At 35.3% G+C, this 18986-nt stretch overlaps 1 protein-coding gene across 2 annotated transcripts in view; it reads right to left on the reverse strand.

Moving 5' to 3' along the window:
• CTNNA3 (catenin alpha 3) overlaps positions 1-18986 on the reverse strand; it is a 384435-nt gene that overhangs the window by 82505 nt on the left and 282944 nt on the right. For both annotated transcript variants that reach the window (XM_072339610.1, XM_072339609.1), the window contains exon 12: positions 12603-12803. In XM_072339610.1, coding sequence (XP_072195711.1) covers positions 12603-12803 — 201 coding nt within the window. The remainder of the gene's footprint in view (positions 1-12602; positions 12804-18986) is intronic.

The raw sequence follows: 18986 nt of genomic DNA on the forward strand, positions 1-18986 counted from the left end.
TATCCAAGTATGATAACGTGTTGGCATCCTTCATTCCCCTTAGATCAGTGGACAACAACACATCTCTCTGCTAGCACATACTACTGTATTCATGTAGTTTTAAATTATTACTGTTGCTAACACAGAGACATTTATAAAGAGGAAAAGCCATTACTGGTGCTAATCTAAGTAATTAAACCATTTTCAAACTCTAACAGCCTTTGAACAGATTAATACAAAGATGGGAAAGGGAGCAGGCCCTTATATTGGACTCAACGAGAACAGTATGGGACATGCTGCCTTCTATGTACTGCCTTTGCTCAACTCTTCCCAAAAAAGTCTCGAGATGCTGAGCTGCCATAGGTGCATAAAGACAGTGCAGAATGGGATTTAGCACTTGATACCTTACTCAGACATACCGTAACAGCAATAATACATTTTTTTAAATAGTTTCCTACCATTCCACAAAATAGCAATAGAGCATGAAATGGTTCAAAAAAGGCTCTTAAAGACAGAAATAAAAACAAAGACCTGAACAGGAACAAAAAACAGAGAAGCATCTAATTTTTTGTGACTGGGGCTGAACTTTTCATTCTGTATTGAGCAGTGTTAATGGAATGGAAGTTCTGGTAACAGAGTCATCATCTTCAGAACAGAATAGCTTTTGTCACTTTAGTGGCAAAGAAGTTCTACTTTTGTTATAAATCTGCAGACAGAATTTAAACCAAACTGCACCATTGCAGATAAACAAACAAAACAAACCACATCTGATGTGCACATCAGCTTTCTCTAGACTTTCTGACTGAAATCTGTTAAACTTCTAATCAACTCAGAAGCATCAGGATTTTTGTTCAAGAACCCTGCATCTCAGGGTGGCCTTTGTTAATTATTGCATTCGATGAGCACATCACTTTCAGAAGCTGTGAGGTTGATTACACCAACCAACCTAATGCTGACTGATAACAGCTTCTCCCTAATATTCTCCATCTCAACGGTATTCTCTTTGGGATGAAATTACTGACACTTTTCAAGCTCTACTATACAACAGGGAACTGGGCACTTCTGTTCACAAAAATCTCTAAACTGCAAGTGTAAGAAAGAAAAATAGGAAGAAATGATGTAATCCTGCCTCACTACCAGGAGGACCCTCTGTGTCTAACAGAGTAAGATGTTATTTAAGCCTGTAATAGATAAAAGGCACATACACTTTCAGTAAAACAATAAACCAAATATGCAGTATTTTGTCTGGTGGTTCATACCATTATCTTTCACATCTTATTTCAGTTTCACTTGCAACACAGAACTGCCAATGCAATCCTGCTGTTCTGTAGTTTTCTACAAGCAAACAAAACAAAACAAAAGGTTTTATTTTAAGGGAAACAAGTCCAGGTCACAAATTGGTAAAGGAACCCTTACTCTGTACCGTAGCATTAGCCCCACTTAATATTTTTCATTATCCAGTTACTTTTCTCTGCAGGTTCTAAAATAGATTGTTATTTTTTATATATCTAAGGGAGAAAAAGGAACACACTTATTTTCTAAAACCATACTTCATGCAATTCATAAAGATAAAATAGGAAAAAGTAAGCCAAGCCCTCTAGCCAGAAATCTGATTTTTATTTCTATCTTTATTTCATACAACTCACATAATTTTGAAACACTGCAATGGCTAAAATTGTAAAACACCAGTTTAATAAATAACGTTTTAAGAGTAGCAACTGTATTTTACCAAACTTCACAAGAATAAATTTGTCTACACAGAGGCTTTAAAAACTAAATGTATACCCTCTAGAGTACCTAACCTAACAGGCTCTTGAGGCAGATAAATACCTCCAACAGTACACTACATGCACCACTCAGCTACTGGGGGGGAGGGGGAAAAGGAATCATAGAAATCCCAGAATTATAAAATCAAAGTTGGAAAAGATCTGCAAGATAGTCTAGTCCAACTGTCCAGCTTTTTCCAGTACATCCCTGCTAAGCCATGTCCCTCAGTAAAATATCTAAATGTTTCTTGAAAACCTCATGAACAGTGACCCCACCAACTCCCTGGGCAGCCCATTCCAATGCCCACCCAATCTTTCAAAGACAATTTTTTTCCAAACATCCAACCTGAATCTCCTCCTGGCACAACCTGAGGCCAGAGCAACTTGTTAGCCGTAACTAACAGACTTTCTGTTCAATTCTGCTAGAAGGATAAAACTTAAGACACACGTGAAAATTCATGTGAACCCAAATGGGATCACTAATGACCTCTCTGTTTGACTCTCCTGGAAATCAGAAGATAAGACTGCCACATTTGTTGCCTTGGGCACTAAGAAATACCTACCTATAAAATCAGCAAGTCTTTTACACTCAAAATTACACTCATACTACTTCTCAAAGGTGACTGAGATGATTTTGTACCTATAAGATGAACTTGAACTTAAAAAAATAAAGGGGAGGGGGCGGGGGGCAGGGTTATTGCTTTAGTGGGCCACAACTTATAGCTGTTTGTATTGGAGTTAAATGAAACAATCCTGCCATAAAAGTTAGGGACAGACAGAGCCATTTTCTGAGTGGTGAGAAAGGATTTTGCATGAGATTAGATTTAAAAGTATTTTTAATGAAGCATAACACATATGCATAACAGCATAAGCCATATAAAACTGCAAGGAAAATTATATATTGTCCTTCCAATATTTTACACACGTTTCTCAACAGTAAAACACCATTGTTAGTCAACTGTATTAAATTCAGTGAAATCACAGTTGTTCCTTAACTCACACAGTTTGTTTTCCTCATTGTAAGATGCTTTATTTTGCAGTAAATTCTGCCTCCAAACAAATTGTAATCACACTTGCACAGTTTCTACAATGAGTTCTTCCTGCATGGTGATGACAGTGTGAAGTGCATTGTGAATTCAGAAGGTAAGGCTGTAGGTTTTAGAAACTGAGCACATGCAGCTGGGCCACATTCCTAACATTCTAATAGTGCTATCGACAATAACATGGTCATCAAAATACTAACAGGAGACAACAATCTAAACATTTCATTTTGAAATGTTGCCATTTATTTGGTACTGAACTAGAAATAGTGTCTTTTTAGAAATTTTGTTTCCCCTCATGTATACAGTATCATTTTACAAAACCTGAAAATAATCGGATTAGCCAAAAGGGATACTCCTACACAAAACTCTCAACTTCATTTGGCACAAAGAGAAAACACTGCAAAATACAATGAAAACATAAGAAATGAACTGTATATTTTCTGCAGAATCAGATTCTTTGTTTTTCCGATATATACTGGTAAGCAACAGAAACATAGAATCCTAGAATCACCAAGGTTGGAAAAGACCTAAAAGATCATCCAGTCCAACCATTCACCTATTACTAATAGCTCCCAAAGAGAAACAACTGCCTTTGCCAAAACACACTTAGGGAAAAAAAGGTCACTATTTTTTAATACTATGTCTATTAAAACAGAATAACTGCAGTTATTTCATCAAGAATAATTACACTTCATGGAAGACTGATGACATTTAGAAGGCAAACACAAAAATGCAACTCATTACACTAAAACTTGAAGCTCTTAATTACAGTAAAATACCAATGAACATGCCTTATTGTTTTTGTTGTTGTTTCTAAATACTGCCAGACAGATATTGTGTCTAAACTTGGAATTAAAAGCAAGTCTTAAAATGGTTCAGAAAGCACTGCTGCATTACAAACTCCATCTAATTCCTACCTTCAGCACCTTACTGTACTGTGCATTGGTACTCTGCCTATTCTTTTTGCTCCATCTTAATAACAAAAGCTGGCAAAATTTAGTAAACAAAATTTGGACAAGGCTTTCCAGACATAATCCAGCAGAGCTATGGCAATCATTCCTCTGATTTCAATGGGTTTCAAATTAGGTCTTAAATGCTGAACCTGTAGCTCCAGCAGCTACACAAAAGCTTTCATTATTAAAACGTGGTATTACTAGAATTGTTTTAAACAAAAATTGTTGAAGGTATGTTGGTATATCTAGCAAGTGTGTTCAGTATGTTACAATAAATAACCACTTGAAAGTCAGAATCCAATAAGTTGCAGAAATTGAAATTCCTCCAGACAACCTGTATGTGCTCAAGATTTAAAAAACAAAGCAAACAAAAAACCTCAGGTAGTGTGTGTGCGCTAAATAACAAACTAATCAAAGAATGTGACAGATCTGCCTCCTGCACAAAGCAAGGTTAAAACTGAACTCAGTACTAGCTGTGCCGGACTTTGCCCAATAGACTTTGACTAGAACCCCTCTACACAACATTTCAAAAAGATTTCATACACATTTTGATGGAACCAGCCTGTCTCTTTGTGTTAAACTGATTTAGTTCTATTTACTGGAAGCACTGGGAATATTTTATATCTTGTTTGTATATCTAATACAGATAAAACCAAATGGGAAAATTATTCTGAGAATTTTCCAGCAGAATTTTAAGATATCTAGAATCCCACAAGACCAAGAACAGACAACAGAATAAGCAGATGATACAATACACTCAAGCCCAAAATCACACAGAACAGACATGAATAATGAAAATAAAGAGCATTTTCAACAGTCACTCAGTAGTCACTGAAATGACTCAGTAGTCACTGAAATGACTCAGTAGTCACTGAAATGACTCAGTAGTCACTGAAATGACTCAGTAGTCACTGAAATGACTCAGTAGTCATTGCTTTGTTAGTTCAAAACAAAAATGAAGAAGAATATGAAAGCTCTCACGTACCAGTTCTGTATAGAAAAGCAGTAGCATGGGCTACCATGTACAATAAAGGATGACAAAACAGTCAAATATTGAACTAAGAATTCCACTTGTACTTGTTCAACTTGCCCCATCTCTCAATTCTTAATTGAGAGATAGAAAAGAATTAGAAGCAAGAAACTAAATAAGACACCCATGTTCAGTATAATCATGGTAACTGCACCTTGCAGTACGTGTTGTCCCAGAATAGAAACCTTGACTTCATCAATCACCTACCAATGACATTAAGAAGAAAATTCTTCAGTATTTACCTGAAACTTCTCAATCAACTATTATCTAATTAAATAAGGAACATTCACAGCTATCAACACTAATGCTATAATTGGCAAGGAGAAATTATTTAGGAAAGGAAGCTCTGTACAAGAAAAAAAAAAAATTAGAGGAGCAGTGAAAAAGATTACTTGTAATAAGTACTGACTGTTATGTGCATACAATCACAGTGAAACTGCAAAGGACTGCTGACAGATAAGGAAGCAATTGTCAGATTTCCTGCTACTTTCAGTTCTACCTACAAAGTACAGGAAGGATGAAAAACTTCCAATAGGCTTTTTAACCTTTACTTGTGGTTTAGAGCTTACATATGCTGACTACAAAATACTTCTTCCTAACTGACAATGCAGGGAGAGTAACTTTACTCCAAGATTCAGGGGTAGCATACTTTAAAATTCAGCCGTGTCAGTTAGCTCACCCATTCATGAAAAACAGTTAGAAATATACTATAATGTGTAAAACTAACACTGCTCCTGACATTATCAGGATATAAATTCTCAAAGTGTTCTCAGTGTACAGGTACCTACTTAACCTTATTTGTCTTGTGAAATAATGCATTGAACAGGTGAAAAAAAAGAGTAAATACAAGATGATTACATGCAGCTCAGAAGAAATATGGTACACTGCTGAAAATCTTATGACTAGCTCTCAAAAACAAACACACCATAGTTTCCAAACACTTGAGAGCAAATACTCAACAACAGTGTACTAATAAGCTTTAAAGGTTTATCTGTGAATCCAGAAACGTATCAGATTAAATCATACAAATTGATTGCATCCATTTGCAAAGTTTCTATGCTTCAGCTGCCTTCTGCAACAGGATACTTCATGGAAGTTGCCCACGTTAGCATTTTGGAGACTTTCAAATTGAAAATGAAGTATTTGCCACCCTTCTAAATTTAAAAAATAAAAATACCATAAAAAACACCCTCTCTTCTAAAATAAGAACACTGCAGATTTTTAACAGTAAGCAAGACATTAACTAAGAGAAGGAATGCTTTTCTGGCAATCTGAGATTGCTACCATACAGACTAGGAATGCGCCCTTTAAAAACATTTCATAACCCAGAAAAGAAGACCCTTAAGCAACTGTAATTAAGCATCTCCCTAAAATAAATAAATAAATTAAATTAAATAAATAAATAAATAAATAAATAAATAAGAACACATTCTTTGCATCAACATTTAGAAGAAGGAAAGTCTCCAGTTCTATAAAGCTGGTTCTGGGCCACACAATATTGAAGGCAGTTTGGCTATTACACACACAGCATCAGCCATCCCCAGACTCATCCAGTTATCATCCCTCTCACTGCATTTAACAACTGAGTGGTCTTGAAAAGCAATTGACAGACACCTGTTATCTGAGCAGCAGAGACTAAATGAGAATAGGGCTTCCAATGGTCCACTCAGCACACTCAGTAACTTTCACGGGTAATTTAAGCTAACAGGGCTCGGCTTGGCAAACTGACATAGGAAGGAGCATGCAACCAGCCAGCTGCTCTGACAGTATCTCATTTCTCAGTTGCCTTCTTCCATATTGCAAAGTCCTTTTCCACAATATGTGGAAGTAACACAGAAAAGTTAATAAAAGCTAATGCAGATTTCTGTGACTTGTTTCAGATGCCACATGCGCTCCATGTAAGAATAAAGTACTTAGAAAAACACCAACAGCTTGATATAAGAAACACTAATTTGCAACTTAAGCTCAGAAAAAAAGTTATGAATTTGCTTCATGTGAAAAGGACAAGCTCTTGAAAGACACGACTTCTCCAAAGCATCTTTGTTGCTTAGGAAGGGAGCCAAACTGCTCACCACCTAACCTAGCTGTTAAGCTCTTGCTATGCCTTGTGAGAAGCATGACTGCTGCCTCATATTACTTTGGAACAGTACCAGAAGGTTGCAATCATGAATACTTTGCAACAACGCCCAAGATACAGACCTTCTAATCTTCCAACTAAAGCTGTCTACCTTTTAATTTTTAGTTCCTGACAGCAATCTTAACGGAGTACGAGTTACGGATAGTTGTGTATTTCTGCATGAACTACATGCCAAACCTACAAAAAGTGATGGATATATTATTTGGCTTTATCTGCTATATAAAGTTTGATCTTAAGAGTATTTCTGAAACAACTCACTAGACCATCCATCTGCAGCTGTTCAACAGTGCAGGGTAAAACTGAGGGAGGCCCACTCTCATCAAATGCAAGCCAAAACAAAGCTCATTGTAGATCAAACTTTGTATTGTATAGGCAGCAGTGGAATTTGGGTAAAGAAACAGAATCTGTTCTCTACAAAGAAACCCTGTTTATCATAGAAAAACAGAAAGGCTTGGGTTGGAAGGGACCTTGAAGGAATTCTATTTCCACACCCTTTTTGATGAGTAGGGTTGCCAGCTACTAGATCAGACTTGCCCAGGGCTCTATACAATCTGGTCCTCAGTGCCCCCAGGGATGGGACATCAACAACTTCTCTGAGCAGCCTGTGCCAGTGCCTCACCACTTCCCGAATAAAACATTTCCTCCTAATATCTAATCTACATCTCCCCTCTTTTAGTTTAAAACCATTCCCAATTATCCTATTGCTAACTGTTCATGTAAAAAGTCAGTCTGATTATTCTGATGTGAATAATACACATGCTCACCCCAACAATTTCTGCTACATCATTCCCAAATCAAACACTCTACAGTTACTACAGAAAAAAAAAAAACAAACAGCAAGAGCTGAAGGTATGTTTGACACCAGGGAATCTGGGTGGGATGCTGAATATCTTCTTTAGAGCAGGCTTCTGAGTAGCTAATGACAGTGAAACGCTAAATAAGAATATCTCTAAATCACTTAAGAACATGCAATAACTTATCACAATTAGTATATTTAAAACTACAATGAAAAGCACTGTGAGTACAGTAGAGGGAAAATATTGCTACTGAGACTCTGGAAAATATAGTTAGCTATGCAAAAGTTTACAGAGATGCAAGAGAAAGACAGACTACACAACTGAAAATGAAAGGTCCTCAGTGTTAAAAAGCAAAAGAATGTAATACACATTCTGTGTATTAAAGTCGTAGCTGAAGTGAAGAAAATTACCTTTGATATAGACAGATAAACATTGTCCAAGTTAAAGCTCAGCAGACATTCTAAGTTAAAAACACCCAGTAGAAAGCTCAGCAGCAGTTCCCTGATCTTGTTATCAGCTTAAGCCCACTACAAATGGATTCTACCAAGAAGTATTAGGATGGTGATTCTTAAGATCTAAAAGAGAAAATACTCTGAAAGGCATAGATGAAGTCTATTTACACATTGGAAAATGACAACCCATTTCTTCAGCTAGCCTCAAGCAAAGAGAAGCAGTGAAGAATTTATCATATTGCATGTACTGAACATATAAAGGCAATTCCATGGGGAGGGGTGGGGGAACCACGAAAATTGTACCATGGAACACATTTGGATGCAAATTTATTATACTAATTGTAAGAGGGGAGAGCACTTAGTACGCATTATTATGCTAACAACTTCATTTCCCCTACAGGGAAAAACAGATTTTACTATGGACTAGTGGAAATTTAAGAAAAAAGCCAACAGTGGTGTTCACAGCCTAAGGAACAATCGATTATACACGTGTTCTCTGCTTCAGAATCAGATTGAAAGTGTATGGCATACTCATTTTCAGTGAACTGTATGAGCCACTAAGAACAAGAGCATTTTTAAGCCAACAAACGAGTAGTTATGGGCATCTCAACTTCTACGTACTGTTTATAATCAATGTACATGTATATATTGTTGGTGAAATGAAGAAAATATACTTTTAAGCTACCAGAAATGAAGATAAGACTATCAATAAAATGTGGCACTATGTTCAGAGTCATTGATTACCTGTACCACACACAAAATAAATTGTGATGGCATTTCATTCTTTTCAGAATATTATTAACAAATCTGACAAAGAAATCTGACAGTTTCTACAGCCAGCATTTTTAACAGATTCAGAAGGATTAGAATAAAGCTTTCTTTAAAAAAAAGCTTGCTGCAGATTTAACTGAAGGGAAGTTGTTGATTACAACAGCCCAATGGATACAAAAATAAAGGATCATTGCCTTAGTTAGTTATATATATATAAATATTTTAGGTTGTCGTGAAAAAAATCTACACATCTAAAACATAGATGGGGGGAATGCTTCCCTTCCACACTTTTCTTAACTCTTACAGCTATTCTCTTTCATTTTATAATAATTCTCTGTTTCTTGTATTTTGTTTCTTGTCAGAATTCACCAACTCCAGAAGTTCACAAATTCCATAAGCTTGCATGCTGAAGCCTCCCTCCAGGTTTTGGAGGGTTTTGTTCTTTTTGTTCTTAGTCAATTTTCTTTCTTTTCAATCATTTCCAAAGAGAGACCTCAGTATGACTTAGCAGTCTGAGCTTCACAAGCCAGGGTAAAAACCTTTGAATACTACCAGAGTTGAATAACAAAGCACAATATTATCTTTAAATCTCATTCTGAGGGTAGTGAATAAGCAGTGAAAAATGTTTTTTTATCTTAAAATACTTCTTTATCTTTTTTTAATTACAGCTTAAATGGAATTTAAATTATATAAAATGAGAAAGGTTCCTCCAACTAATTGTAGCCATCTCAAAGTAAGTCACCCAGAATAAGATTGGTCATATTGGTACCTTTTATGCTACAAGAGATACAGACCTTCAGAAGAATTCATTCATCATATGTAATCTGTTGATGTGTTTTTAAGCAACTCAGTGAAGTCTCTGGAGATGCTTCTCTCTCCATTTTGGCTTAGGTGGCGTGCCAAAAAGAATAAAATAATCTATGGGTAAGACAAAACCCACCACAAAGCTTCCATATGCTTCCTCCTTGGCTGGTGTATTTCAGTTAAGGGAGAGTAACATTTTTTTAACCAGATATAATACAGTATCCCTACTGCAAATGATTCTGACAGTGGACAAAGAAAACTGCCAGTTACATAGGGTAAGCTGTTGCTACAAGCCTGGAAGCCATATCGGAAAAAAATAAATAAATTAATGAAGCATCTACAAAAAGACAACGTTACTTGCTGGTGCACACAAGTATGCAAGACAATGAGGCAGATGCAGGAAGATCTGATCAAATAACATTGATACCTTTTCCTGCTAAGATAAATGGTCTTTTCCTGGAGAAAAGCAATGCAGTAATTAAACCCACCAAGCAGAACCATTTAATATAGTGCTATAACAAGAAAGACCTGTTTCAGGTGGAGTACATTAGAGTAAGTACAGAGGCTGTACAACTGGTCACTCACAAATTAAGAGGAGACTCCACAAGGTAGCTAAAATATTTACCTTGGGGCCAAGATGTAAAATACAAATACATTCTTTACTGATGCTGGCAAACAATATGATGTGAAAACACTGCCAATAGAGCAGAGAAACTGGGTCAGGAAGAACTGAATGAATTTCAGAACAAAACTATAGAAAAATGCTTCAAAAAAAGGTAATATGACTTGTAAAGGACTTTAAACACAAATTAAAAGTCTCCAAAACAAGACTCAAAGGTGAATGTGTTTGGCCCACTGCAGCCATATATTTTTTTAATCAAGATGGAGCTGTTCACACCAACAAATGAACAAAACCTACAAACTGGCCATGTGTAAATGCTCAGAATCTGAGGTGGATTTTTAAAAGAAGTAACACTCCTACACAGAAGTCAATGGGACCAAAAATTTCCTTATTACCAAATTGTTATCTTTAATAACTGTGAATATGTAACACTCAGCTGAAAGCTCCTTAAGCCTTGTATGTCATGGAACTGCAAGATATGAGGCGTTCCCTGATTATGAAATATCTAAAAACTTGCACTGAACCAGGTGATGAACCACTTAAGAAAAATCTGTGGTAAAAACACACAGCTAATCATGGTATTTGGGATTACTCCCACTGAGTAATCTAATATTAGATTTTTAGCTTTGAAGACATTTCTGCAAATGACACCATGCTTGACATCCCCTGACACAGCCAGACATTCCAATCAAAACCAGTATTATGTCTTGTCTCTTCTAGACACGTGGGTTTAGGCATATTACATAGTACTGTCACAGCAATGCAACAGAAAAAAAGCCAGTGTCAACTCCTAATATGTTTGAATACTGAGAGTTAGAAAAGATGTGCTCAGCTTTTACATGAGAATCAAAACTATGCTTTCATGTAATTGCAGCTTCTCTTATTATGTGTTACAATACTTTCAAGAGTTATGAAAGCAGAACATCATGCGCAGTTCCATATTCTTTTATCAAATGGTCAAAAAAGGAGATGAAACCAGGCAAGCCTATTCTAGAATATTTTCACTATTCTGTCGCATTATCTTATTTGGTGTGTCAGTTCACTTGTTTCACATCAAAGCACTTCTGTCCCCGACCTATTGGAACTCATCATGAAACATGTTGAGGTAAAATAACTATCAGTCAAACAAAACACACTAGAAACCTGTTTAGACTGACAGAGGATTTAGATCTCTGAGTTCATGAAGCGAAATCCCATATTCTGGAGATGCACATACTCTCCAGAAAACTTCTTAATGGAATTTTAATGGCAATAATGGCCCCACTGCCAAGACTTCCAACTGAAGAAAACTGGGACTTAACAGGTAGATTTTTTTGACTGAGAATACACACTGCAGAAGGCCAAAGATTTAGTGTTCAAATACACCAATAGTATTAATACCAATCCCATTTACACCTCACGTAATCTCATGGCTTTGAAATGGCCCTTTGAAGGCCAAGTAGAAAAACCATTAATTAGAAATGGCTGACAGTTCCTCTTATTTTCTCCTTGAGAGAAATTACATTTCAGACCTGTTAGACGGTCTTTCACAAAAAGCAACGCATACACAGACACAATTGATATATATTCCATCTCTCCTGATCTTTTTCCAGCCTCTGTATCATATTCAGACTTATACTGTTTACATGAACACCAGAAATCATTTACTGACAGACATTTACAGCCCTGCCTCCAACATGGAGATATTCCAATATAGAAAACTCTCATTTAAATACAATAGAAAAGGAAATTGAACCTACTAAACATTTCACAAAGTTCCACATCTGCATAGCAAATCTGAAAATATCTGACGATCTTTAATCTCTGTTCAATAATCCTTAAAGTGGTAGGTTTACACAAATACAAAACCCTCCTTCCCTCTAAGCTTGCCTTCCATCTAACTACAACAGAAGCAGTGAGGCCAATAAAACACAGCAGAAAGCTGCTGCCTCATCAGTTAAAAGTTTCCAGTCATTGCTAATTGTATTTATGAAAAATCTCTAGTGAAGACCTTCTGAATGTCCAAATCCTTATATTAGGAAAAAAAATAAAAATAAAAATCCAACTATTTTTCTTAAAAGACTTTCAAGCTGTATGGCATCATCATAACTGGACACTATTCTGAAAGGAGATAACACACCACACAATGAAGCATAAGTACATAATTAATACTTAGATTAGAAAATCAGAGTTTCTTTTAAATGTAGCGTATAAAAGAATGTTTATACTACTTAAATAATTGGAAATATAGTTCAGAAATGAGACTTACCACTCTTGGTTAAATACTGAACATTCTTCATCACTCTTTCAGTGTAAGCCCCTGGTTCATAATTGTCCATTTCACCCGAAACAATATGAGCTACTCTTGAAGCACGCCCTCGGATCGCACCTGCCGCACGATCTAAATCGTCAGCATTTTGCTCTCTCAGTGCAATGATACACTTGTTTACGTCCTCAAGAATATGGCTTTCTGCAAATGAAACAACATTTATTTTTAGATTGCATGTCTTTTACACCATCAGACACATTCTAGACATTGAACTTTATTTTGTTATTCTTCTAGCGGAAATACATTGGCCAAGACAGGCTTGGATAACAAACTTAAAACATGACATCTAAACTGAACTCTGTGTGAAATCCTTCAACAATTTAATGATTAATGGAAATTGAAGGTACTCTCATGCTACCCTATGGTCAACAATAATAGAATACTCAGTTATGAAGTGTTAGAATACATCAAACCCAGAAAATCTTACATTAATCATTAATATTTGTTGTACAAATTAAAATTTGAAGGGATTATCACTGTCACTTATTACTGACCCCCTCAAAACTATGGTGGCATAGATAAGGTTCTAGAAAAAGATGAATCTCTGACAAAAAATAATTACCCCAACAACAAAGTTATTTTAAACCTGTAAGTCAGGATCTTTACGATAAATCTTATGTTAACAGAGAAATATGTTTGGCTAGTATTAAAATTGTATGTTGGATTAGTGCAATACACTACATTATGATAAAACGCACACTGGTTATTTGCTGTAATAGGCAGTAGTACATTTTTATACCAATACTTCTTATGATACTTACTGTGTTACTATGAATATTTTATGTAATATTAGTGTACAAATATGCTTCTTAATTAACCAGTTATCAACAGATAGCATCACTGGCCTGCCTGTACAACTACGTTATTTCATTAAGACCTCTACCCTCACAATATCTCTCTCACTCCCCTGATGACAGAATTTCTCTTTTATATTAAGCTTTCATTCCTACAAAATTCTTTCTCTTATTAGAATTTCTCTCATTAATATTAATTATCACCTCACAAACATAAAGCTACATCTAAATAAATGAAGAAATTTATTTTTCTTCATCTTCTGCACATAGTAGCAACTGGTTTATTGTCAACTCAATCTAAATGATTTGACACAGCATAGCTATGAGCTATTAATTTTTACCTTAATAATAAGAATATATACATGTTACAGTCCTTTCCTCCTGTGCTAATAACTATACATTCAAAACACTACACTCCCAATATAAAATTAAACATGATTTTTAAGGACAGGGAAATGTTAGCCTATGTGAAATATATGCATGATACGGAACTTAAGAAAGTCATGAAAACCATGAGATACCAGGTCTTGCATGAGACACTAGAGCAGTTAAAGATGATGTTCCTAGTCAAAAAGCTTACAGAAAAAAAATCAACATCCTCAAAATAACCCTACAAAAGGGATTAAAGATGCAATAAAACATCACTATTTTTCCATAAGACCATAAGAAAACAATATATATCACAGCAATTACTATCTTCTGCGTATAATGAATATTTAATGTTTACAAAACTTCATCAACATTCAGTTATTACAAACTTGCAAATGGGAGCTGAAGAAGTATTAGTTACTTAGTTATCCAAATTGGTATCCAGCAGTCTTTGCTATGGATAGGGGTTGAAGCAAGCTGATTTCATCTTCCTTAGAGATCAAACATTTCCATCTGGCAATCACATCCTACAGAGACATTTTGGAACTGCAAAGCTGTTTTCACTGTGTTTTTTTTGACTTTTTTTTTTTTTTTCCTTAATGGATTTAGTTGCCATATGCTGAGACAAAATCAAATCAAGCTTTTTGACACACTTTCACTTTGAGAACTGTAGAATGCTCAATAAGGACAGCTACCCTGAACTTGTCCTTCTATTTTATTCAAGTTCCATGTGATATAATGATCTGACAGAAGGGAGTTTGATGTCAATATACATCAGCCAGAAAAATTGTTAGAATGCATATAATGTACATATATGCATATAAAGTACAACATGAGCATGAAATACTAGCATTTCCACATTACCCATGCATAATGTGAGCATTTGAAAGTGAAGAAAAACTTGGCCCAGGGAAGCAGAACTAGGAAATAGCTGCTTAAAAACTGATAGAAGCAACTAGTGGGTTCACACAGCTGGAAACAAAAGCACAGATTAATTCAGAAGGGTGCCAAGCAAACAATGTTTTTTACATTTGAAAAGTTATACAACTCCTTTTCTAGGAGAGATTATGATTCTGATTCTGTCTTTCTGAACATCAACTTTTCCAGTGGCAATAGTAAAGCTGCATTTCTGATCAACAAATCAGATTTTGATAAACTAATATAAGGTAACGGGGGAGGAGGAGAAAGATCATCAGCAGTACGGACAACAGATGAAGGGGGAAAATAGGCATTAAAATAAGAAAAACGGGTTATAAAACCAAAGGGTAACAGGCCTGAGGAGGAATTCTGATGAAGCTAGAGAACACTGAGGAGCATCATGAGTTACAGAAAGAATGGGTAATGGGTATGTAGTATACTACAATTCCAGCAAAGGCATTCTATTTTTAGGGTAAGGACAAAGTAATATAAATGTAAAACTAAACTTACAGAATAAAGGGTAAAATATAAACAGAATATGCTTACGGATTTAAAGCTTAAACACTTTAAAGCTTCTGTATTATTTCTGTTATTGAATTTCCTTATCTACATAAACCTAAGATCTGTTGTTTCTCAGAGACTTTTGTGCATCCCACAATATGGGAAGGTATTATTTATACCATATCTTCAGAAGCACCACTATGAAAATTCTCTTGCATTAAACCATGACATAATTCAGAATATGTATGTTTGTTGTAAACTCAGATTATCACTATTTTGTATTATTAGCACTGAATTACATTTTTCTTAACAAAAATAATTGCTAAACTATGATAGCAAACAGACAAAATGCACCAACAGGTAACTCTGAATTACAAACTGCGTCTGACACGTGTACCTTGGGATTCTGTCTCTAATAAAATCACAAACTTTGGCTCAGTTTATGAACCTGCTGCATCACAGAATGCTTCTGTGAATATGAAACTGTCCAAATCCATGCTGAAACATCTCCCCATTCTTTAAGACCAGTAGAAAAAGTTTAACAGTAGTGACTTTGTCAGACCTGCTTGTTCTGTCTATGCATATTCTTAATGACTCAGTCTCGTCTCTCCTGAAGAAAAGATGGGAAAAAATGCATATTTGGCTGCAAGGCCTATACCATAAAATTGGAAGTACAAGCTAGTAAGTGATAGTTAAACCCTAACAAAAAGATCCCTATCTTTTACCAACTACTGCCATGAGAAAAGAGCAAACAAAGAAACTTCAAACAAAAAGTGTAATTCAGTTTAGGGCACTCCTATTCTTCCTGTATTTGCATAAAAAACAAATCTGTTTCTTTTAATTCCCACCTACACACAAGACATCCAGCGAAAACACTATGACCTCATCAGCAATCTTATTGAACAAATTTCCTTGGCACTTCGATTTCTTTTAACAGAGTGACTACATTCTACAAGGGGAGTATATTAGTCACTGTTCAAATGAGATCTCTGGTCAGCACCTAATGTTGCAAGTCCCTGCCAATTTCAGTGAAGGAATTTAAAACAAATATGGATATGTAGAAAAATTACTCAAGAAAAGGAAAATAAACATAATTTCACCTCTGACTGTAGTAACTAAATATATACTGTCTGCTAAAATTTAAGTAACTACATGATAATTTTTAATATTATTTCTCATCAATCTAGCTGTCAACACTGTCATTCTGCCTCAGACCAAGAATCATTCAGAAAAACATGCTGTACAAGTCCAATATACTCACCAAATAAATGCATGGCACAGCCAGAATCTTCACTTTTAGACACATACAAGTGAAACATCAAATATAAATAAATTCAAATTGTTACACAAATCTTAAAAAAAAAACAGAAGTGAGAAGAGAGATCTAGGTAGTTTCCTGAGGAATCCACCTCAGTTCCTGGGAAAAATAAAGGAAAAAAACCTAATGCAAGGCAGTTCCAGGCCAGTGAAGGACAGAAGATGATTAGGAACAAACAGTATTGACTTATGAAGGGCAATTTGACCATGACCAGACTGGCTAAACTCAGTGATAGAACATGAAGATGAATGTGGGCAGACAAGAAGAGTGGATGGTTCCCCCCAAGAAAGGTATTGAAAGTTCACCAGGATCTATCATTATTCGCATGAGTCACTGCAGATGACCTTTGAAGGGAGAGAGTAATAACTTTACTTAGTCCTTTTACTTTGTACATTTTCAGATACTTCATCTAGTGCTATGACACATTATCTTCATTTTTGTGCAGAGGAAATACTAATTTAAGTTTGCTTTTCTTTTTCCAGATCTCACTTTGGAATGAACAAACTATTGATTGATTTGGCAGCCTCTCACTGAAGTTTGCTTTCATTCACATATGCATAAATGATACCAAATCATTATCTTATAAATCTGGAAAACTAAAAACAAAATAAATAAAATCAAAACAGAAAAAAGAAAAAAAAAAAAGAAAAAAAAAAAAAAGAAACAGTACTATCAGAAGAAAATCCTTGAAAATAAAATTATTCCTTAAAGACTGTGTCTATCAATTAAATAGCTGGCATCCCAAAATGATCAGCTTCATTGACTAAAGCAGGTTTCATATTACTGTAAAATTCTCTGTCTCTGCATGCATAAGAAACTTATAACAACATTAATGCTTTCCAGATTTTTCTTTCTTTACATCTTATATTTTAACATCATCTCAGTAAGGTGTGGATGACTTAAGATGCTGACAGCATATATTTCAGTCTTCACTATCACCTCTTGGAGCACAAAATTCAGCCTACAGATAAATTCCTGGATTCTTAGTTTCCCATTCAGCATCCTGATGTATTCCAAAATATCCCAGAAATGATGGAACAACTGTCAAAATCTCAGCACATAGCTACTTCTGCCTTCCCACAGCCTTTCATGAGTCAGGCTCCAGGGTCTCTGAAGCCAAGAAGTACATTGCAAAAGCATCGAGCTATCTTCATGCTTAGAGGGAAAAAAAAAAAAAAAAAAAAAAAAAAAAAAAAAAAAAAAAAAAAAAAAAAATCAATAAAGAAAAGGTTGCTGAAAAGTAGATAAAAAGCATGGACATCTGGATGGGCAAGAAATCAAGAGAGACAAAACAAGAAACAAAAACACCAAAATGTAAGCATTCACAGCTGGGTAGGGTCAATTCTCTAACCACACACTCCTCTTTTCCCTAAGTCTACAAGATCAAGAAAGCTTCCCTGAAGAAACATGCACTGGTGAAATGAACTCAGTATAACTCTTCCCCCACATCATCATTTGGCCTTCTCATCTTAAATACACCTTTCATAGGTCATCTGAGAGAAAAGATATATTCAAGGGGCAATTCACCTCATCTTTTTTTATAAATGTGTTCAGTTGAAATAAGTCTCAGAAGCACTCTTTTCCCTCCTTAAGCTATAAAAGTGACTGAAAATACTTAAATCAATTTTGATTCTAAAACTTAAAGGAAATGTTTCATACTCCAATTATTCATGACAATGCAACAGGAAAGAGAACATTTTTCATGTGTTAGTACACTGTAATATGATGCTGATTTTCTAGGACAAGAAAGAAATGAATTGAAAACTGTAGCAGGACATGAAAGTGGAAGCAGTGAGGCAGTAAAAGAAATCTAGCACTCAAGCAAGTAAACAGCCTCTTTTATTCAGACAATGAACCTGGGTAACAATATTAATAACCTATCTTTCTTAAAATGGTTTTCTTTGCACCAAAATAACCATAACCAACATTCAGTAAAAATTTACCAAAGCTGTAATTTTCCTTCCTAAGAAGAACATCATCAAATACTCCAGCTTCTCAAAGAGCAACAGAAAAAACTCCTTCAGTCTTTATTTCTAAATCATAGCTGAAAACACTGCCTTTAAGGCCCTCTCATCTATATTTAGTAGTACTGAACTATAACACCTTTTTCTTTCTTTTTGTCTCAAGTCACTATAGAAGGATTTTTCAGCTAATGTTATTATATTCACAACAGAATTCTTATGGTATATTTATCTTTCTTTTACCTGGTCACAAATATGTTGTTTACCTGTTACAAATATGGTGTGACTGATGAATGTCCCCCACTTCCTCCTCCATACCAAATAACACTTTAAATGACTTCCACTGCAGAACCGGTTTATTAAACTACCCCAAATAGTACCAGCATCATTTAAGTACATTTATACCTAATACAACATTTCCAGACAGATCCAAGAAAAGATTATTAAACAAGCATATGTGCCT

Source organism: Excalfactoria chinensis, chromosome 6, assembly GCF_039878825.1.
Source record: "Excalfactoria chinensis isolate bCotChi1 chromosome 6, bCotChi1.hap2, whole genome shotgun sequence".
Classification (NCBI taxonomy): Eukaryota; Metazoa; Chordata; class Aves; order Galliformes; family Phasianidae; genus Excalfactoria; species Excalfactoria chinensis.